Below are 23,803 nucleotides of genomic sequence, written 5' to 3' on the forward strand. Positions count from 1 at the left end.
GTAGAGGTTGTGTAGATTATCAAGCAAGTAGTGTATGTGGGAGGATAGCTCAGTGATGGAGCCAGCCGCTGATGTTCTATGCAAAATGGGCCATATATTCAAGCTCCAGTAAGCTAAGAAACAAAGCTCAGAATAGGCACATTACTAAAACCAACAGACCCTTTTGTATATTTGTAATTTAGTATTGTAGTATGTACAACCTATGTGAAGAGCTGGATACATCATTTGATAAGTTTTAAAGTTCTTGAGAAGGCAGCAAGTTCTTCAGTTATACAGAAAAAAAATTCCTTTTCAGGCTATTCATTCAGGCAGGTACCCAGTGAAGCTGATCGGGCCATTATCTGGAGAGACTGGGCAAGGCCAGGAATTCAAAACAGAGGCCAATAAAGGTGCTACAGGAAGAGGTGGAGAAAAGTCAGCATATAGTCCCATACATCAGCTATTAAGCTGATGCAATAAAACAAGTACTACGAACTATTATATTGTGAAAAAAGGTTCAACCAGACTTCCAAAACTGGTCAGGAGATGAATGAAAATAATTGTTGGTAGTGTCATGCTGCATATTGGAATATTGTGTTGTATGCAGGAGTTATAATGTGAAGCTCTGTTTATGATGTGGATATCCTTGTGGTAAGTGGATGCGCTTGATATAGACTATAGAGCAAACTGTCAGGTGGGAATTATTTTTTGTGGATCTCTCTTGTAGGGACCTATAACATACGGAATGGCCATGCTAGCTTGTAATTGTTATTGCTTAAATATCATATCCCTTCATAGGCTGGAGTGTCTTTGGCCACCCAGCATAGACATCTAATTACATTTATTGCCTTACATGTATGTCTCACGTGCCATACTTTTTTATTTTGCAGGATACAATCAGGATGATGATTACTCAAGGGAAACATAAGCAGCTTCCAAGAGAACTTTGAGAGAACTCTCTGAAATTAAGTAAAAAATCCTAGCCTTAATTGTGAAATACAATATTATTTTAATGCAGCTTCCTCCAGAATACATTGGATGTGGAGGGACTTCTCAAAGAGCCAAAAAGTGTTGCTTATACAGACTGTTGTCAGTGAGAAAGCTGATCTTGATACGATTCGGCTATGATGGGCAGAAATCTGTAAAGAAATACTGGGAATGGACATTGGCTAAACTTGACTTAGACACATCAAAACACAACAGTGGATTGCTACCTCAAAAGTGTGGCTCATGCCTATGAAAAGCATGCTCAGAATGTAATCTACACTGGATTAACTGAGCTGCCAGATTGAAGAAACTCCATTGTTTGGTGTATTTGTCTTGCAAGTTGACGTCATGCAAATGTTGAGACTGATTTTTTGCTTCATGTATTGGTTATGTATGAAAGACAAAAAGCCTTGACTATGTACCACTGAAGGCTGAAGGTTTGCAGTGCTTTAGGTGAACTGTTGCTGCAGATGATTTCCAGTTTTAGAATATCTAAAAGGATTATTGAGCCAATGAGATTAAAACTCTTGACACAGTTTATGCAAGCCAATATGTTTTAATTCATTCCCATTCTGATATGCTACATGGCACAAATAATCCAGTAGAAACTGTACAGGTGTTTGCCGTATAAAACTATCACATCTGATCAGTAATAATTTAATTCCAGAATCATCAGTTACAGAAGAATATACATTTTACACAGCACTTTGTATAAGTACATTCATGCTTAACAATGGATAATTGTGATAAAATGCAGAGATGAAGAAATAACTACTTAGCCCAAAGCCTCCAGTAAGATACAATGATCTAGATGTTGTCTGTATTTCCTCTAGCAAAGCAAAGTAGTCCCTCTCCACTAGAGAGATTTAAAAATCCTATGTATGATTGATTAATTATTATAATGAAGATAAAAATATTTTAAAAGAAGCAATATTAATTACATATTTTGGTTAGGGGCAGCTAGACATGGAGATGGTCCAATAAGCAAAGAATACCTAATTGATCCTGGACAACTCAGAACTATTTGGAGCACAAAACTACAGACAATAATTGTTTGTTCCCCTAATGCGAATCCCATTTAACACAATACCCCTGAACCCTGTTATTTATAGAGGAAGAGTGTTAATCCTTCATACACAAAGGTATTAGTAACCCAGACAAAAAGCATAAGGCTGCAAGCCTATTTATGCTTAATTGGGACTACATTCCGTTACATCAATGGGTCAGATTTCTGAGTACACTTGCAGAGGATTAGGCTGCATATAATTTAAAACTGCAGACCAGAGTTACAGCATCACTTGGTTGGTATTTTATGATAAAACAGTTCCTGTGTTATATAATAATCATAAAGATCTCAACAAGTGGTGTTTTTAGCACTGCTTTTAATTCTTTTACTATGAGACAGGTACTACACCTTTAAGGAATGACAACAAAACAATTCATTATTACACAGTTAAAATTATATTGCTCCAGTCATCAGTACAGTGTTCCCAGCTTTGCATATAGTGGGCTATAACTCTAAAAACAGTTCATAGTCGCTAGAAAGCTCTTTGAAAATAGACTTTTTAGTTGTATCTTATTGTAGCATCTTAAACAGTTCTACCACAGTCTAGTGGAGGGACATCACAATTAGAAACACATTTTAGTAGGCTCCTACAGGGAGCAATAAAGTTTGTTTACAGTGCAGACTTGTGTTTGTGGAAACCTGAGACTACTATTGATGATCACCTGTTGGAAGAAAAAGAAAGTTCAGCTACCTGTGCTTGCCAAACTGATCATCTGTTCAGCACAGGGCAGAAAGAAATAACTAATGTCAGCTGCTGGCACACATTTTTCTTGGAAGTTGGACCAGATGAGACACTGGGAGTTCCCTAAGCTGAGCTAGCATTTTCATTTCTTCAAATATCAATGGCCCAATTATAATGGGGACCTCAGGGTAAGGAAAGGTGACTTAACACTATCCCCCCGGCATTACCCCTACCTAAAAGGGTCCTGAGGAGCAACTGTTTACCCAGTTGTGCCAAGCAGACTGATTTGTTGAAAATACTGTTCAAAATAATTAGCAAAAATGTTTAATTTCACGAACTAGATAATCTGAAATGGTCCAACTATTTCTCAGATTATAGTTTCCTAAAATTCAACAGAAACTATTATAAGAAGACTAGTATTTTGCTCCTACCTTGTCATTAAAGTTTTTTCTACTAAGGTGACTGTTATCAACCAAGAGAAATGGTTCATATGCCTTTAACATACGCTGATTTAGTTTCCTATCCTTCTGACAGTAATACATATAATTCATTAGTTGAAGTTTAAGACATTAATAACATAAGATATTGATATTCAGTTCTCATTCCTTATATTGAATAAGAGGTATTTTGTACATTTTAGTTTTATTTTGTCGCCAGGGCTGCGTAGATTACGCAATTAGGGTATCATCAGAGATACCTTCTGATGATAACAAATAGAAGTTTCTAGGAGTTTGTTAGGAGTCCAGTTATGGACTCCTCAGTTGCTCCTTCCCCATTGTTTCCAATGGGAACTAATAGTTGATGGGGCTACATTTTGAGGGTCCGTAACTTTGGACCCCTTGAACCAAAGTTCACTAAACCTGGGTGGTATCATCAGAATAATGATACCAGCCAGGTTTGGTGATGTTTGGTTTAGGGGGTCCAAAGTTATGGACCCTTAAAATGTAGCCCCATCTACTATTAGATCCCATTGGAAACAATGGGGGATGGGAGCACCCCCTTTGGGGGTCCATAACTTTGGACTCCCTAAACCAAACTTCACCAAACCTGGCTGGTATCATCAGGAGTATCACCTGATGATACCCTGAAATTTTGGTGCCGCTAGTCTAAAAACTGCAACTCTGACTACCGACAAAAGTGAAACCCCTAAAATATCCTTTAAATACATTAATTCCTCACTTGTGTATAAGTTGAGGGGGGCTTTTTCAGCACAAAAAATGTGCTGAAAAATTTGACTTATATGCGAGTATATACGGCACTAGAATCTGTCAATCAGGCCAAAAGCTACAGTCCAAGGAAGATGAGGCACCCAGAAGCTGCATCAAATCTATGCTATGTTATTAGTGTCTTAGAGTTTTCAACTGGATTTATATATGCCAAACTTACCCCAGGGCTTCTGGGTATTTTGCACACATTTTGCTGTTATTCAGAGGATTTGGGGTGGTAAAACTTTTTTGTGGTAAAGTTTTTTGTGGTAAAACTTTGGGGTGCTCCCATCCCCTATTGTTTCCAATGGGATCTAATAGTAGATGGGGCTACATTTTAAGGGTCCATAACTTTGGACCCCCTAAACCAAACTTCACTAAACCTGGATGGTATCATCAGGAGGGTCTCCTAAAGATACTCTGAAATGTTGGTACTGCTAACATAAACATTCCTCCCCTGACAGGCACCCTCAAATTTTACCCAGATTCTTCCTTTAAATCACACACACACCCTTCTGAGTGGATTTAAAGGGATAATCAGGGCTTACAGAGCTAGTTTACTGTTTTTCTTTGAAATAAATATTCAAAAACATTTAACCTACTGATGCCTCAATTAATGTAATTTTATTGGTATCTATTTTGATTTTTGAAATTTACCAGTAGCTGCTGCATTTCCCTCCCTCAACTTATACACGAGTCAATAAGTTTCCCCAGTTTTTTGTGGTAAAATTAGGTGCCTCGACTTATGCAGGTCGACTTATACACGAGTATATACAGTATATAGCAGTGGGCTGTGCACATGCTGTTGTGTGAAGATCCTCATAAGGTGGAGGGGGGGGCACCATCATTTGTAACGAATGCAATTGAAAAAGTATTGCTGTACCTGTAGCTCTGATTACTTTGTGTGTTTAACTCTGCAGCACATTTTTGTATACGCAAGAGGAAAAAGAGTATAATTAAAATGAGCAGTTACAATTAGAATGTACAAAATACGTTATTAAAACTATTACTTCCTCTTAATTAGTTTTTGCGACAAAGGTCATAAACAGCAAGTCATTACACGCTAAAGGAGAAGCCTACATTACAACATGAGTTACAATATGTCACCTGAGTTACAATGTGATTTTACTACAGCTGCCAAAAATTTAGCCCCAAGCTATGTTACCTGTTCATCTTCATATCTTAGTAACAAGGACGACTGTTTCTAAAGAGATAGAGTCAGTTTAAGAAAAGGAAAAATCAATTCAGCTCTCAAATCTGAAAATTCAGGGCAATTCAAAATAAAATAATATACAGAGTCAGTTTGGTTACTACCCCACCTGCACAGACGATTAGAATATAAAGTGTGTTATTAAAAACTAGGAATTTTTCAGTTGGGTTTCTCTACAAAACAAAGTTATTGTTTTGCAGAACTGTAACTTATTCCCAGAATTCCTTACAGAATTTAAATTAAAAGTATTTTCCCCAAACACTATTATAAACCACAGGAGTTAAATTGGTTTCTAGATGAATATTTTTTAAAAACTATTTGGATCATAAAACACAAGACGTCACTCATAAAGACTTTTTATGTAGTTTCATACATACAAATTACCTGTCTTTTTCAAGGGTTTAATTCAAGAGGATTAACCATTGGATGAAGTGGAAGATCTATTATTTGAATTCCACTTCTGTGACAATGTATTTTGTGTCTAATCTAGCTGGGAATATGAGTGGGGATGAGCATTTCAGTGTACATCAATGTACTTCTCACTTAAGCAACATAGTGTTTGTATCCAATATATGATATCAATTCAAAATCTAATGAGTGATTACACAGATTCTTTCACTGGACTGGGGAATTTGTAACTAGGGGGGGAAATAACAGTGGTGGAGTTTGTTTGCCCAAACAACATTATATATAGCCTGCAGCTGAAGCCATCAGATTTCTACAGAATGTCTGAAGAATGTTTGAAGAATGTAGTATACGCTACTACATTCAGTCACACCTTTAAAAATAACAATTTTTAAAAAAATCAAAAGTAAGGCTGAATGGCAGCACATTTTTTAAAGATGGGGTTTCCAAGTCCATCAAGACTACATGGAAAAATGCAGGTTTTATGAGTGACTATGGCAAAAGATGGCTCATACTATACAAACACAGTGAAGAATATTTGTAGAAAGACACAATCATCTTCTATATATCCAGAACTATTCAATTCATCAAAAATAGTCTACAGGTTGAAAGTATATTCTGGCACTCTAACTGGCCTTCTAGTAATTGGCCTTCTACCAGCCTAACAAGAAGTCTTCACAGTTATTGAGCATGTATGCTCAGGCATACAAATAAACATGTTTGCATATTGTAAACCAAAGGGTATGACAAGTCAGGAGTCAAATCTAGCCTGTGGAACATCAAACAATCATCATGATTTTAGAACACGCTTTTAACCTTTTAGGAATTTTCAATCAGGACAAGTTGTTAAGTGAATGTCTTTTAAAAGGAAATACTTTCTATCTTATTGTCCAGGAGGACTAAAAAGTTGAAGTCAACTATTATCTCTGCTTCCTCTCAAAAACAGCGGGTCAACATGATCTTATTTGACAGGGTCGTGCACCGGCAGGCCTGATTGCTTAATAGAGCTGGGCAATCACATACAGAGCACTCATTTGTATGTGTAATCACCCAACCAATGAGCTAAGGGTTATGTGCATGAAAGGAGGTTTTCACACACACACACACATGGCACATAGCTGAATCTGGGCAGACAGGACCACAGGATTTATAAAATGGCAGTGAACAGCTATGTAGAAAGAAGAGGTAGCCTTGGTTGACTATATTGTTTTATTTTGAAAAGAATATGGAGCTTAAATGGAATAGCAAGAGAATGCTCAGTTTCAAAATAATTTTTAAATGTATAAAACAATTTCACAAATTGACATATATTAGTGAGGGGAAAAAGAGGGGCTGGTGTCACTCATTATCATAGTGGTATAATTGGCACTGACAGGTGATGCAGCTACATTCTCCACAGGATATCAGTCACAACTGGCATACTACATGGGGATAATTTTTTCCCAGCAAGGAAAAAAATAGTTTCCCCACTTTGAAGGAGACATTCCTCCACAATAACTCGCAATTACTGAATGAACAAACTCACCACCCAAAAAGGCCACAAATCCAAAAAGTGTGGTACAGCTTGCCCCTTCCAAAAATTAGCTTAATTGCTGTTTGTGAAAATATAAGATCCTTTATATCGTTCATGAGCAAGGATTAATTTTCCTTTTGCACCTTAGTTCTTAACTTATGAAGTTCCTCTTCCAAACTTCTAATGTGTTCTTTAAGGGTTGTTTTATCTTCCTGGGCCTTCTGATCAGCTTGCCTCCGAGCTTCCTCAATCTTCCTTTCATACCACTTCTCCATTTGACATGAAACAGCCTCAAAAAAATACTGCGTAATTTCCAGCGCCTGAGAAGTGCTGCCCAGTTGCCGGCTGGGCTGGTTGCCGTCAGGGACAGCAAGTGTCTGCTGGTGTTGTGCAGAGTGAGTTGGAGCATGTTGGTGGGGCCTGTGCTTCAACTGACCACTTCTGCTTGATTTCTTGGTTTGAGTTCCTTTGTCTGTACAGTGACCATTCTGTGGCTCTGGCTTTATACATTCTGCAGAGGCCTGTGAAACAGTTTGTACTTTAACATGCCTTAATTTGGAACCTGAGCATTCAGACAATGGTAATTCCTGTTGCAGTCTGGTGTAACCTGCTTTGTCCTTAGGTCTCACAACTTGAGGAGATGCTGCAGAAGGAGCAGAACCAGCAATATCTACCTGTTGCTCTGTTCCTTTAAATAAGGAGGGAAAGTACAGTGAGTATTGCCTGCAGGAACAACATGATGAAAAAGCAGAGACCCTCCTTAAGAAAGGCTAGAGGGTATGTTGACAGGTGCAAATTGATCACTAAATTACTGTAACACTAAGTGAAGACTTGCATCTATGATCAGAACTAGATACAGCACTCCATAATGGAACAAAACTGATGATTCTGCTGTCTGTTATCAAATGTAATCAATCATTCAAAAGTCAAGTAAAACACATATAAGTGAGAGCCAGCCCAGAGAGTCCCATTTACACTACAGGTAGCAGGCATTCCCAAACAGGAGGCTGGGATCTGGGTCTTGAGTAGGCCAACACAGCAGGATTTACTGACCCAGCAAGAAGGGTCAAAGTATCTTACAAGGGGATAATTTGGACATTAAAACAGTTATCACAGTTCCTATCACTTTAACACTTTTCCAATTCAGGTCATTTTCCTTTAAGTATGTTAACAAGAAATATCCAGTAGGCCTAATCATCCTTTCAAACCATGCTTATTTTCAAGGACACTAGTACACAGCAGCTACTGGGAAGCCATGGTCCCTTCAAAGAGCTATCTCCTGTTCCAAAGGCATGGTGGGACATCCAGAAGAGTGTGATTATTTTAGAGTCACTGACATTTTGAATGACAGGTTTTCAAAGGTTTTTTTTATGGCAACTGATTTGGGGAGGGAAGGGTTAAGCAGGAGCAGGCTGTTGTAGGTTTTCTGGGCTGTGTGGCTGTGGTCTGATACCAGACCACAGTCACACAGTGAAAAACTCACAACAGCCAGTTGATTCCAGCTGTGAAAGCCGTCAGTACATTAAGCAGGAGCCGTTTATCTGCAATGTCCTTAACAAGGAAGTGGGCTACACACAACACCAGGAAAGGAGTAAAAGATAAAGCCCAAAGGTGTCATTGAAGATTTAATATAAAATTTTCTTTCACAGTTCAAAACATGATATAAAATTTTCAGTGTACTTTGAAATTCTTTCTTGGACACATATAACCTCTCTTCCCAGTGAAATAAAGGAGCTGTGTTTGAAGAAGAGGTCTTCTCTGGGTGTTTAAAAAAAATCCAGAGGAGTCTCAATCTACACTGCATCATATTTTGCATCATATTTTTAACTGCTAATTAGAATTTTGTATTAAGCTCTTCATAGCACCTTTTAGTGTTAAATTTGGCTTGGTCTTTACACCAAACATACACTCTCAAATATCTTGATTCTTCTGTCTTCAAAGACAGTTACAGTGATGGAAACATTATTACAATTTATTTATAGCTGTATGTGCCAACAGGATTAGAGATCTAAGGAGCAGGGACACTTAGGAAATGACAATTCAAAAAGAGCAATTGGACTGTTTTACAAAATGAACATTTAAATTTTGAGCATTTTTGTGAGAGCTCAACTTACTCCACACTTAGATAAGAAGTTAGGCAGCAGAATCAAAGTTAGTCCAGTTACCTCCTTTTAAAGTCCTGATGATTAATCTGGTTGATGGACTACTAAATTGTTTTAGTGTCTTTGAGCTTGTTGTTAGATGTCTTAAGTCCAAGGATATATGAAAGGAGATGAATATTTTAAATAATTAAGTATCTGAACAGGGCACTTCAACAAACTGAAGTTTGTTTTGATATTACCATATGGGAACCTAAACCTTGGGTTAATCTTGGTACAGAATTCTGGCTGTTAGGCAAGGAACTCACAAAACTAGACATCACAGCAAACAGGAGTTAAGACTAAAAAAATCTCCAGAGTCCAGATGTCATCTGTGCTCTGTGATTAATTGGAGGAGGAAGAAAGTGAATAGAGCCTAACAACAAATAAAATTCATTCTCATCATGAACAAATTTCAGTTCATGAGGTCTAAATTCAGATCTAAATTACAAGAAATGGATAATGCAAACTATAATAATTCCCATATTATTTCTGGGAAGCAGACAGACAAATGGTGCTGAATGACAGGGGCTTACTCAAAGCCAACCTGTATTTTCAGGGCCGAGATGAGACTTGAACTGGAGATTTCTTTGATAACATTCCAAGATAACTCATTCTTTTAAGTGCCACAGTACAAAGTAAGTAACTGAAGACAATGGGTACTAAGATCTGCCTCTGCCAGTTGCTACACAGAAGTATTAATTCAAAACAATCCTCTTCTATGGAGAAGGATGGGGAGGAACAAATGATGGCAGAGGAAGAGAAAGGCATTACTTACTACCAAATGGAAATTCCTCAGCTGGAATGTGTTACTGTGTTACAATGATCTTCTAGTTATTACCTAGAAGACCAACCACTTTGTGGTACTCCAGTCCCCTCACTTATGTCAATGGGCTTCTTCCATATAAAAATTTAGGATAATTCACTTACATTTCATCTAGGGCAGGGGTAGGGAACCTGCGGCTCTCCAGATGTTCAGGAACTACAATTCCCATCAGCCCCTGTCAGCATGGCCAATTGGCCAATCTAGGGGTTGTAGTGTCATAGATTATTTCCTAATTTCCCCTCGTCTATTTAATTACGTATTGGACTTTCATATCCAACCCAACCATATGAGTGATCATCTTCCTCTTTGTCTAACTATAAATTCTAACTCACATTTTCTTTTCCACACTCCGCCCATTATGGAAAATTCCAAATGGTGTGACACCTTGGCTGCTAGCCTTCATGATTTCTTTTTCTCAAAACCTACATCTGTGTTACAATTTATTACTTGGACCACAGACTCCTTTGAGGAATTCGTCAACAACATCAGACATAAATTTGGATCTGTTCCTGTGCATTCTACCAATTGCAGGAAAGCTAACAACATTGTACTGCAGAGGCGAATCGAGGCAAACTGGAGCCTGGGGACAAAACATGAGCTGGTGCCCCCCCCCCCCAGTATGGGCGGCCACCCTACCCCACAATGACCAAACAATGATTTTTGCACCAGCTCATAAAACACCTCCCACCCCCAGCAAAACATACATGGCTCTCTCCCCACCAACTCTCTTTCCTAATTTTGTTCTCATACCAACCCTATGAGATAGGTTGTTAGCCTGAGAAACAACTCCAAGCCAGTGCAAGTGGATATTAAGCATGTAAATTTCTCACATATCACCCCCAGCAAAACATTTACCAAACAAATGTCAGCATCATTTCTCACAAATCACGCCCACCCCCCGTAAAACATACATGGTTCTTCCCCACCAACTCTCTTTCCTAATTTTGTCCTCACATCAACCCTATGAGGTAGGTTGTTAGCCTGAGAAACAGTGCCAAGCCATTGCAAGTGGGTATTAAGCATGTAAATCTCTCACAAATCACCCCCAGCAAAACATTTACCAAACAAATGTCAGAATCATCTTTCACAAAACACCTCCAGTTGAATCCACCCCCAAACAGCATCACTTTTAATGGTGTTTAAACCACTTTAAAGGGAGAATCTGGGGTCCTCAGTTAAAGAATACTGAAAGTGACGCTGTTTGGGGGTCCCCCCCAAAAAAGGATCACTGTCTAGGGTTGAAGGTTCAGATGAAACAAATACCAGATTTGGACAGAATCTGGGCAAATTTGGGCATATTTGGACAAAAATTGTCCGAATATGTCCTGCCCAAATATGGACGAATCCAAATGCAAGGTATTCCGACTTTTTTGGGTATTTTTGGTGTTTTTCGGCCTGCAGGGGATGCATTTTTAAAGTAGCAGTACCAAAATTACAAGATGTCATCCGGGGACTGTCCTGATGATACCACCCAAGTTTGGTGAGGTTGGTTCAGGGGGGCCAAAGTTATGGACCCCTAAAGGGCACAATTTTGCTAAAGTTTGCTTGGAAGGGGCAAATGGTGTGGGAATCAGGTTCACTTTCAACTGGGTGCTCAGAGCATTTTCCTCTCCCACACACATTTTAGCAAATTTGGCTGGCTCTTTTCAGGAGACTCACACCAGCAACCCTACAGGAAATGCACCCACCCACAGCAAGACCCCTACCACAGTGCCTCCCATTGAAACCTTTATACCACAGAGCCAGCTGGGCATAACAGAAAGCCCCACTGAAGTCTATGATGGGAAAAGTAATTTTTCCCACCACAGAACTTGCTGAAGAGCCTGGCAGATTCTGGGGAATTTTTGTGAGTGTGTAAACATTGGCTGCACATTTTTGAAGATAGAGGCTCCAGACTTTCAAGGTGGCTCCAAGAGGTCTCCTGGTAATAGCATCCACACTTGGTGAGCTTTGCTTCTGGGGTGGGTGGGGGGCACGAGAGAGTTCTGAGAGAACTCAGCCAGCAATCTTTATGTTCAGGAGCAGGGTAACAAAATAAGCCTTTTGGGGGGCCATAAAATTGAACCCCCAGAAGCAAAGGTCTCCAAGCCTGGATGCTATTACTAGGAGAGCCTCCTGAGCCACCTTGAAAGTCTGGTGCCTCTATCTTCAAAAATGTGCAGCCTGCTCACACACTGAGAAATTCTCCATTGGCAACAATGAAGCCAAAGCATTGCAAAACAAGGAATCTTGGGCAAATTTCTTGGGGTGCCTGTCAGGGGTGTATTTTTAAATCTAGTGAAACCAAAATTTCAGGCTATCGCCTGTTAACTATTCTTATGATACCACCCAAGTTTGGTGAAGTTATGTTCGGGGGGGGGGGAGTTATGGACTCTCAAATGGGTAGCCCCCATCTCCTGTTAGCTCACATTGGAAACAATGGGGACACCCCCTTTAGGGGTCCATAACTCTGCCCCCCATGAACCAAACCTCACCAAACTTGGATGGTATCATCAGGACAGTCTCTGGATGATACCCTGAAAGTTTGATGCCACTAGCTTTAAAAATGCGCCCCCTGCAGGCCAAAATGCGTAAAACATTAAAAATGGAAAAAACACACAAACGACCCTGAAATTTTGGCGCCCCCCATGTGACCAAATGGGGGGCACCAGGGGACATGGGGTACCCTTTGTCCCTAGGCAAATTCACCACTGTTGTACTGAATGCTGAATGCCTTAACTTGAAGCGCCAGCTCTAACCACACTGAGCTTCCTCAAGATTATTTCCACACCCAGAGCTTGTTACGAGATCAGATCAAACACTGTAAGATCTTAGCTATGAAGGACAGTTAGGATTCCCTAATTAGGCAAGAAATTAGAAAGACTCTAAGAAATTCTGGTCACTCATTTCTGGTAATTCCGCCCCGTCTGACAACTTTTCTGCAAACATCAACATCGACGTATGGCAGCAATACTTTACCGACATCTTCCGAGGCGCGTCCTCAGAGACAGATTCTACTTAGGTTATACAACTCAAAAGCTTTCCAGAATGGTTACCAGTTACCTCCTCTGAGACTGAAAGACTGATTGACCAATTAAAGCGAAGCAAAGCACCTGGTCCAGACTCCCTCCCTCCTGAGATCTTTGTTTAAAAATTGGTGGGCACCTGTTTTGGCATCCTTGTTCACCTATATCGATAAAACTGGAATAATCCCTCCTTCATGGACCAAAGCAATACTCATCCCTATTTTCAAGAAAGGTGATGCAACTCAGCCTCCAATTATAGACCAATAAGCCTATTAGACATCTCAGGCAAACTTTATGCAAAGCATTTATTAGAGAAACTTGCTCCTTGGATCTCCAAAAATAAAATCATTGGCCTTGAGCAAATTGGCTTCACTACTGACAAATCTACGCTCGATCATTGCCTGGTTCTGAACACCTTGATTGCCAAGTACTCTTGTTGCAAGAACTCTAAGCTTTATGCCGCCTTCCTGGATTTTAAAGGGGCTTTCGATTCCATATCTAGAGATCTCCTTTGGAGGAAGATGAGGTCTTTTGGTGTTGATGGAAGATTGATTACCCTGATTAAAGCTTAGCACATAACTACATCCTGCAAAGTGAAATGTAATCGCCAAGGTTGGCTCACCCCCGCCCCCAATTCCAACTAGCAAAGGGGTGAAATAAGGGTGCATTTTTGTTCCAATTTTATTCAACCTTTATTTGAGCGATCTTCCTACTGCAGTTTCAGCACCTGATGACCATCCACCATCTCTAGGGCCTTTTAAAATGTTTATCGTATTCTATGCTGATGACACGCTCCTACTTTTACGCTCCCAAGTGGGTCTAAGACGACTTCTTAAGGGCTGTCAAGAGTATTGTAACAGTAACAACTTAACTTTAAACTATTCTAAATCTAAAGTTGTAGTTTTTTCTAACTTGTGATGCCTTTTCCGATGGCCCCTCAACAACAACTATCTGCAACAAGTGAAGACTTTTAAATACCTAGGCCTTAACTACCATCACAATGCTGAACGGACACACCACAGGAATAAAGCGCTAGCATTGAGTAAAATGTCCTGCAATGCTATAGTTCCAATGCTATAGTTTTTCCATAATAAGGGTCACAGATACATTCCAGCAGCTTTAAAGGTATTTAATACCAAAGTGGGTCAACAGCTTCTTTATGGCAGCCCGTTGTGGATACAAGCACGGAACATCGAAATTGAGCAAATTCAATCTAGATTCCTATATAAGATTTTTGGAACCCCCCACTCTGTGCCCTATGCTGCCCTGTGTTTGGAAGCAGGCCAGCATCTGATGGAAACCAAAGCTTGGTGTCGTACTTTCAGGTTCTGGTTACATAATTGCTTCTCCAACAGGCAGCCCAGCCTCACCTCCAATGCTTTCACCTTCCTGTATTCAACGGAGTGATGAGCCTGCATAGACACTAAACTGCAAGCCCTGGCCTTGTCACTGGATTCTCTACTACTGATGACTGCCAACGATATATACCAGCTAATATAGCAAAGACTTCTTGAGCAAGAGTCACAAAAATTGATGGCCCAAGCAAACAAAGTTTGTTCTCCAATTCATTTGAGTATCTTGCCCTGTTTCTGTATCACAGCCAGCTATCTCCATCTCCTACATGATCCTAACTTGAGATGAGTGGTCACCCTGGCCAGATGTAACGTTCTTCCCTCCACTAGATGATACAACAGAGAGTTCCATCTTTTAACTACTGATAGAACCTGTAGTTGCATTCTCGGTCTGGGGGAAACTGTTCATCATGTTCTTCATCACTGACCCTTGTATGACTCTGAGCAGGAAAAATTACTCAGTCCTCTTATGGCTGGTTTAATGCACTCTTCAGATGTTGCCAAAACTTTGTTCTTGTTAGACAGTAACTCAACTGCCATACTTGAACCAACAGCCAGATTTTTGTGCGCTGTTATTACTGAACGTTCCTAAATTTTTACTAGACATAACTTTAATTTAATGGCTTAAGTTTTCTAATTCCTATTTATTATAAGTCTAAACAGATCTTAATCTATTTTTATTGTATTTATTCGTTATGCCATTAAAGGTTTCATTCATTCATTCATACTCCGGTCCCCAAAAGTTTATGCAATAATTTTTATGTATTTGTATTAGCACCAAAGCTATGCATGTAAGCAGAAAAAAAGAATACAAATCCTAGGGATCATTAAAATTTGACATCATTCTATTTGCATGGACTAAGCTTCATTTTAGCAAAGGAAGGACTAAAGGAATGTGCCAAAAGATTGTGGAAATAGAAATATCTGTGTATTGTTTTTGTTACAACCAACACACCTATCATTCTGGAAAACTGCTCACAAGAAAAATACCTGTTGCGTTGGCGTCTTGAACGACAAAATATTGCTTCCCAAAGCTTTGCTGTGCTTGACTCCTACTAGTACTTTCTGAGATACTATTCTGAAGAGCAATACAAGAATGCTGGTGTGAACCATCTGACTGCAGCAGAGTCTGGCTTGTTTTACAGTCCTTTGTACTAGGAAGATTTTCCATATCCAAGGTCTCAGTGAGTGATTCGCATGTGGACTGCACAGATTTTGGCCTTGAAGATCTAGAATCTCCAGAAAGCTTCAGTTCCAGATTCTGTATTTTTAACATGCACCATGCTTTCAATTCCCCCACCAACGAAACCTGCAAGAAAACCCCACATGAATGTCAAGGTACAACAACTGCCACATTTGTCAATTCCCAGCTGCTCAAGGGGCGTGTTTTTGCAGCTCCCTCCAAACATATTTATTTGAAGTGAATCCCACCAAGTTCAACAGGACTTACTTCCTAATATGGTTGCTGAAAATTAACATAACGCATATTTTGCTTACAATGTTACAAGGTCACTAGGGTAACTGCACCTTTGAACGATTAATCCAAACATTTACCCTGTGATTTATTACTATGTTCCGGAGCTACAGCAGATTCGGACTGTAAATGTAGGTGCAGCAAGATGAGACCCATTTAAGATTTAGTGCTTATTGGACTAAACAAAGAGAGGTGGGGCACACCTGCAGTTCTATTATTGTTCCATTCAGTCTATAAAAATTGTCTGCTACTAACGTAATTGGTATTTTGCTATTCTGTTCATTAATAGTAAGAAAGCTTCTGTGAAATGTCACAGTATAAGTCTCCCTCAAGACTTAAAGAAACTAATGTTTTAGAACTTACCCACCCTGTGACAGAAAATGGGTTATCTTCTAATTTACCTGATGGTTACTCAGAAGGGAACTGGCCTTTGAATCTGAAAGACTTAAATGAGGAATTATGATACTAAGAGGGTACTTTCCTTACAGACTGCAAACAGCAAAGTATGTTGGAGAGCAATTTGGAGAGAAAGCCCCAGTTGCCTTGAGACAGACAAGCCCCACTTTTTAATGAAACTGGGAAGGTTTATGGTCTTGATTTTATGGTTAATCAGTTATTAACCACCCAACCAATTGATAAACTTTGTAATGAAAATCAATCAAATGAGTGGCTTTTAAGTGAAGTAGACCCTTTATTAGCTATCATGTATGCATGCATTAATTAAGACCAGTATTACGTTAGCAGTACCAAATCACCAAGATTTAGAGGAAGGAGAAGCAATTAATTTGGACAATTTGGCATCCTCTGAATCACTTTGTGTCTTTCTTTTTAAGGACTCTACTTTTTAAAAAATAGTGCAAAGAAGTCTTATCTTCTCTTAAGTAGGAAAGAATGTTCAGAACATGTAATTGATATCTGAGTAGTGATCAACTCATTTCAGATTATCCTGAATCTACTCAGCAGGTTTCTTTCACTTCCATAGCTGTCCAAAAGAAGACAACCAATTTCACTATGCAAACCATGTGTGATGGTTGTCAGGACTGGATGTGCAGGGGAAACTAAAGGCAAAAATATGCTTTCCGATAGTGTAACCAGAAATGCCCTCTAACTAAAAAGATTAGGTCTCTATTTCAAAAGGGTCTTCCATGTGAAGAATGACTGGATGATGCCCCCACATTTGGCTCAAGTAGCTGGTTCTCTTATCTTCCACAACATCAAAGTAAAGCAACCTGGAGGAAAAATTAGTTCTGTTCAGAAAGTACATTCTGAACTAATGTATTTGGCAGGCAGTGTATTTTCTTTTCAAATCATCTTCTTTCTTTTCCTTAGAAACTCTCTGGATGTTTCAACTGGTGTGGGCACAGGAGTACAGAAATTACTCTTGGAAAAGTACATCAGGCAACTTCATGGATTAAAAGATCTAGGAAAGCTTATGCCAAACTAATTGTGGAAGGTGGTCTGTTTGAGCACTGATCTCAAGGTGACCTTCAAAAAAGTTACCTTGGGAAGTTTTTTAGGATCTAGATTTATGATAAACAGTACAGAAATTTTCATTATACACCATCTTTTCCCTCTACGAAACCTCACCCGAGGAGTGAAATCCCTCTAGATTTCTCCATTGTTCCTACAGTTGATATTGGCTAACAGGTATAAAAAATCCACAATCAGCAGGCTGTGCTTTGTGTGTGTGTAAAGTGCCGCCAAGTCACAGCTGACATATGGTGATCCTGTGGGGTTTTCAAAAAGACCTTCACAGGTGGTTTTCCATTGCCTGTCTCTGCATCACGCTCCTGATATCTCTTGGACATCTCCCATCCACATACCTTTCAGGGTAAAGGCTAAGAGTGTGTGACTGGCTCAAGGTTACCCAGCAAGTTTTCATGGCAGAGTAGGGATTTAACACCTTAACCACTACACCACACTGAAAATCCTATGTTGCTTTTGATAAACGAATGTTATCAATTTTGTTATACTGTTAGGGGGAAAGCTTGACTGTTCCTCTTCTTTTGTTAATGTGTCTGTGTTTCCTCTTTGTTCTTTCTGTAATGGCCAATATCTGATGGAAACAAAACTTGAAATTGGGGTGCTATGTGGTTCCGGGCTGTATGGCTGTGTTCTAGTAGCATTTTCTCCTGACGTTTCGCCTGCATCTGTGGCTGGCATCTTCAGAGGATCTGAAGATGCCAGCCACATATGCAGGCGAAACGTCAGGAGAAAATGCTACTAAAACATGGCCATACACGCCGGAAACCACACAATACCCCAGTGATTCTGGCCGTGAAAGCCTTTGACAATACTTTAAATTTGAAATTATCACAGCAAACAGAAGGCAGATTAAAATCACCACTAGTTGATACTGTCCTTGATGGCTACTGTGCTTATATTACCTTATATAGATCTGAACATTTGCACAGAAATATCACATAGTATCATCTGGCATCTCATCACCTTTTAGCCCCATAACCTGCATGTAGGTGTATATGAAGCTAATACTTAAAACATCTGGGAAGCTGGGCTCCATCTCACAAAAGCCTTTTATAATAAATTGGTTAGTCTTTAGAGTTCTGTAGATCTCCCTTCCTATATGAAATATTTATTTTTTTAACTTACCTGTTGTTTCTCTCTTTCATTTCTTTCCAACTCAGAGTGCTGCTGAAGGCGATGAAGGCACTCTGTCCTTTCTGCTGACAGTCTCTCTGCCATCAATTTGTCTAAAACACGAAGCTGTGATAGAACAGAATGGTTTAGCAGAAGAGACATCAATGCATAAATTGACTCATTACATCTCATTACTTAACAAATCTCTCCTGGCAGCCAGCTCTTTTATTTCAATTTGTTTTACTTAGGATGACAAAACTAGATCTAAACAGGAATCAGTCCATCAGGATATTCCTTAAAGATCGCAATTGTCATGGGGGCAGGGGAAATAATTCTAAAAACTTCGTGTACTACAATTATTTCATTTCCCAGCCGGCATAAACCTAGTGGGTACAACAGTGAACAAGTTTTATCAATTTACTTTCAGTGCTCAAAGAAGTCTTCTGTTCTTTAAAAGGCATTATTATTTTTCTTTCCAAGGCCTGCATTGCAAAAAGCAATCTTGACAGTTTTAAGATGCAAACTAGAGAAGTAACATAAGGCCCAAGATACACATTATGTTCCCCACAGGGAAGCTGGCATGCAAAGGCTTCCACACTGGACCACTCTACTGTGAGTGTTTCCACGCTCCTACCAACAGTCAAGAAAGTCTGCCATCAGTGGCAGACCAGGGGCAATCCATACAACAGCCACACAAAGCCCTTTACACACATTTTAAGGAGACAGAAGGAGAACACAGAGAACTCATCAGAATACTGATGCCAAGCTGCAATCCGCACCCAGCCCCACTGCCAGCCTGTGTGAATTCACTGGAACACTGTGGGTTCCTGATCAAGCAGAGGCAGTCCAAAATGTCTATATATCTAAGCTCCATATATTTGTCCCAATGGACATGGCATGAAACAGAACTTGCCACCACAATTCCACTCCCTCCCAACCCCTTACAATGTCTACAGATACTTCAAGCAGCTTCCACATATTTTATTGTAAGCCCCCTTGAGTCTTCCAGAAAAAGGTGGGATATAAATGGAATAAATGAATGAATGAATGAATGAATGAATGAATGAATGAATGAAACGCAGACCTGCAAGTGGAATGCTCCAGACACTTACAGGAATGCCTTGTTTTGGGATGCTACTTTACCTGATGCTGAGTTTTGCTTTCCATCTGTCCTAGTTTGCTATTCATCTTATCCTGTATGGTCACAAACTCAGCTTTTATTTCTTCCACAGCTGCCGCAAGCTGATTCTCTACTTTATCTATCAGTGGCTCACAACGGCATCCATTTATTGGTGCCTGTGAAGAAATGAACAACGATGGTAACCCATCTGTCTGCTCTGGAAAAAAAGACCTTTGCAATTTCAGCTGGCTAAGAGTACAACAGTGGTAATCATAGCTAACTACTGTTCCCTTTCATAAGCCCTTGGAAATAGAGGAAGAAAATGACCAAGATGATGGCAACCACATATATAAAAATATCAGTAGGATCTAAAAATAAATAGGTCAACCTATGTTTAAGAGTTCAGAGCACATTCTTTGCATTTCTATTTACTGAGCAAGATTGACAAAAATGTTAAGTGCTCTAAAGAGTCAAGACTACAACCAATTTTTCAAGAATGTTTGTGCTGCTATGAGTTTACACAGGAGGTAGGACCACTTCACATTTATAGTAGATTCACAGTTATGACCTATACTATGTGAAATCTCATTAAAACAGTACCACCAAAACTTTTCTAGCTTCCTAGTTTCAAGTTAAGCAGAAATCTAAGCCAAAAAGTATTAATTACACTCATTACACTCATTGGGGATATAAGCTGTTTAGAATCAAGACTTCCCTAATCCTGCAAAACTATAGCTTCCTATTAGAAATATATTAATAAGTTCCAAAGTAGATGATCTTTGAATGTCCTTGAAAAAAATGTATTAATGTCTTCATAATGACAAAACATAAAAATATACAACATCCGGCCTAACCCCCCTGCCAGAAATAAGATTACAATTTTTTTTAGTATGAGGAAAAGCAGAACCTATTGTTTGTGCAATAATGTAAATACAACAATTACCAGTGAAATAAATTAGACTCTTTAGAAAATAATCTGGTTTTACATGGACCTTTTTATTTTAACAGGAATCCTAATTTCTCCATGATTACCAACAGTACAAGCAATTTTGAATCATTCTTAAACATTATCTTCATTGAGCTTGTGATTGGAAAACAATTCAGAAATCTTGAACTGTTTAAACATAATGGCACAAGTCCACACAATGAAGGCCAATCTTCTTCAAAATAATGCAGGGTGAGCTATCTATTATTTTCTTGATTGTACTGAAAATTCTTTTCATTTTTATTTCCCCAAAAGATATTCCAGTTATGGGAAGCTGGTAAGTTACCTGCATGATCTTCCCATTCTTTCCACGGTAAAGTGTATACAACTGGTAGGCTCTGAATTCATGGGGAGGTGGAGGCGATGCACAACGGTGTCTACTTCTGCGTTTGGCAAAGTTCTGATGTGCGCCAGGAGGCATCTGCTGGTCAGCTGGTGATGTGGGATCTGAGTGTGCTGAAACCTGTAGCCCAGAACAAGCTCTAATTACTGTTTGAATGGTGATTTGAACCAGGATATGGCATGGTTTAATCGAAATCTGAGCTAAGACATGGGCAGCCAAATCCAGAGCCCTGGGGCAGACAAGAACAGTGCCGCTCCCCCACCTCCCCAGGGCCTTTTAGTGATATGAGGATGCAAACATTTTTTTAAAAAAACCTTTCCCTCACTAAAAAGCCCTCCATTGGGCTTATGCCACGCAAAAGGGTGGCTTCAGTCCATACCCCGGTACTAACATCCCAGGAGGCAAAGATAGGGAGGAAGACGACTAAGCCTGACTCCACCCCCAGCCACGCCTCTAGAATGCCCCACTCTGTACCATGTTTGGGAGTCGTGGAGGGCTGCAGTGGCTACCCACCAGCATATTTGCCCCCTGCCAGGGTAAGTGCCCCAGTGAGGGCAAATCTGCTGGCATAAGGCCCCGCTGCTTCCACAACTCCCTTTGCATTCCCCCTCCCCCCATCACACACTCTAGATGGGCCAACTGCTCTTCTAAGCCAGTCCTGTTCATACTGAATTTGATATACATGAAAGCAGTCCTGGGAACTTTTCTGGGAACTGATCTCCACAAATGTTTACTATGACTCCATGTCTCATACTAGAGCCAACAACAGCAGGCAAAAGTGACAAACCTACCCTTAATGGAAGACAAGACAAAGGAAGGATATGACTGGTATAAAGCAACAGAGGAGACATCTATTGTTACCTTTTCTCTCGGTTTCTTCTTTTTATTCTTTGTTCCCTTGAGTTCGGACGAAGGCAGCTGGGCTTCATTTTTCAAGTCACATATACCTTGAGGGGCCTGGTCACTGCTGTGAGTGTCATCCACAGCTGAGGCACTGGCCTGTTTCAGTATAAAATACACATAACCAAAGATTAAATGGATTCAAAACTCTGAGATAGCTTCTTATGCTTACGGCATGGCCAACTACAGTATTCTCCAGTACTAATATTTTTGCCCAGGTTTCTACTGCTGTGTGATTCAAAATGTGAATTTTCCACAGCAGATTCAAACAGTTTCAAGAGGGCTACAGTTTCAATTGTGCTACATTCCTAGCCTTCAAGTGAAGTAAAACTGGGTAAAATTTAGCTGTACCTTGCTCTGAACCACTTCATCTCTTGGTACTGACTGAGCTCGCCTTTCCTCTTTAAGTCTTTCCCTCTTCTTCCTCAGGCTCCTTCCACGATTAAAGCGCAAAACCTGCATAAGGCAACATTTTCACCAGTATGATCTAGTCATTCCAGTCCTGATACAAGAAGGGAAAGTCTAAGATATCAGCATGTTTCTAGGGGGAGGCAGCAGAAAAGGAAAATCCTACCTAAGACAGAGAACAGAATACTTAAACCATGTTAGACTGAGTTATCAACAAACCTATCACAGACAATATTTGGAACACATCATCAATTTAATGGATGGGTGAGGGACTTAAATATAGGGTACCATATATACTTGAGTATAAGTCGACTTTTTCAGCACATTTTTAATGCTTAAAAAATCCCGTCTCGGCTTATACTCGAGTATACACGGTAATTCCAAGATGGCGGCCAGAGCTGGGGCTGCTGTGGGGATCCGGTAAGCATGTTGATGCTTTTTTTCTAACACACCAGAGAGTCATAAAAACAAGCTGTAAGGACAGCCTGCATAGCATTACAACTAGTGTGTGTATGTGTGTGTGTTAAAAGAAACCGAGGCATTTCTCTCCTAAGGTTATAGGTGCGTTGCATTCTAGATGAATACAATTCTTCATACAGTAGTTTACTGCCAAATACTGATGTTGCTGAAGACAAAGACTTTCTTTGGAGCAAAGTTTAGGCTGGCATGGCTATGAATCCCAGAATTATTCTACATTTGGAGGAAAACAGTGGTTCATTTGTGTTCCTAGAGTGCTGGAAAGCTGCTCATCCCTTAACTGTGTTAAGCAACTCTATCTCATCTTGCTCCCAAATCTTCTGTTTTTAGCTGCTACTGAGTCAAGTTCGAAGGCTTATACTTGAGTCAATAAGTTTCCCAGTTTTCTGTGGTAAAATTAGGTGCCTCGGCTTATATTCGGGTCGGCTTATACTCGAGTATATATGGTATTTCTTTAGCTTTAGGGCTTTTGGACACTCACTGCTTGCCACGTGGCTGTTTGCTTCCCTGCAGTTTTCTGGATTGGGGATTACTTGCCTGGCAATGCTTGCTGTTAGAAAGTAGAGGAGAAAAAGTAGCAGAGGCAGCCTAGTTTGGAAAAAAAAACTGGAGTGGGAGGGTCGCTTGCTTTGATTTGCGCCTGTGGTGCTGGGTAGCTTGAATGATTAATGGTTCTCTGTGCCAATCTGAACTGCCATTTTATCCATCCGCCCCTTCCTTTTTTTTCTGTTCAAAGAGCTGTCATATAGGTGGGTAAGAGCGAAGAAACACAAAGAAAACAAACCGCGTCCTAGTTTCCTTTGGGTGGGGAAGGCAGAGGAAAAGTCACCATTTATCAGGTTTTGAAAAAGCTCCCCTGGCTTCTCTCACCACAGGAGCAGTGGAGTTTGGGAGTGGCCAAATGAATGTGTAAGCAAAAACTAAACCCAAAGGGAAGGGAAGCTTGCTGCGAGACAGAGAACAAGAGCAAAAATTTTCTGAAACAAACATTAATGAACTATATTTATGATGTACCTGTGGAGCCTTGGTCAGAAGAAGGGCAACCTCAGGGTTGTTGTGTTCTCTGGCAACCTCTAGCGGGGTCTGACCAGTCTGTTAACAGAAAAAACTACAAGATACTCTCTTCAAAA

General features: G+C 39.9%; 1 protein-coding gene across 9 annotated transcripts in view; it reads right to left on the reverse strand.

Annotated features, from left to right (window-relative positions):
* Positions 1–4,598: 4,598 nt before the first annotated feature.
* The window catches only part of ANKRD6 (ankyrin repeat domain 6), a 76,671-nt gene continuing 57,466 nt past the window's right edge, over positions 4,599–23,803 (reverse strand). For all 9 annotated transcript variants that reach the window (XM_048494463.1, XM_048494437.1, XM_048494473.1 and 6 more), the window contains 8 exons: positions 23,688–23,765; positions 22,140–22,244; positions 21,750–21,887; positions 20,832–21,008; positions 19,584–19,736; positions 18,453–18,566; positions 15,359–15,677; positions 4,599–7,735 (listed from right to left, as the gene is read on the reverse strand). In XM_048494463.1, coding sequence (XP_048350420.1) covers positions 7,173–7,735; positions 15,359–15,677; positions 18,453–18,566; positions 19,584–19,736; positions 20,832–21,008; positions 21,750–21,887; positions 22,140–22,244; positions 23,688–23,765 — 1,647 coding nt within the window. In that variant the 3' untranslated portion in view covers positions 4,599–7,172. The remainder of the gene's footprint in view (positions 7,736–15,358; positions 15,678–18,452; positions 18,567–19,583; positions 19,737–20,831; positions 21,009–21,749; positions 21,888–22,139; positions 22,245–23,687; positions 23,766–23,803) is intronic.

The sequence above is a fragment of the Sphaerodactylus townsendi genome, linkage group LG01 (assembly GCF_021028975.2).
Source record: "Sphaerodactylus townsendi isolate TG3544 linkage group LG01, MPM_Stown_v2.3, whole genome shotgun sequence".
Classification (NCBI taxonomy): domain Eukaryota; kingdom Metazoa; phylum Chordata; class Lepidosauria; order Squamata; family Sphaerodactylidae; genus Sphaerodactylus; species Sphaerodactylus townsendi.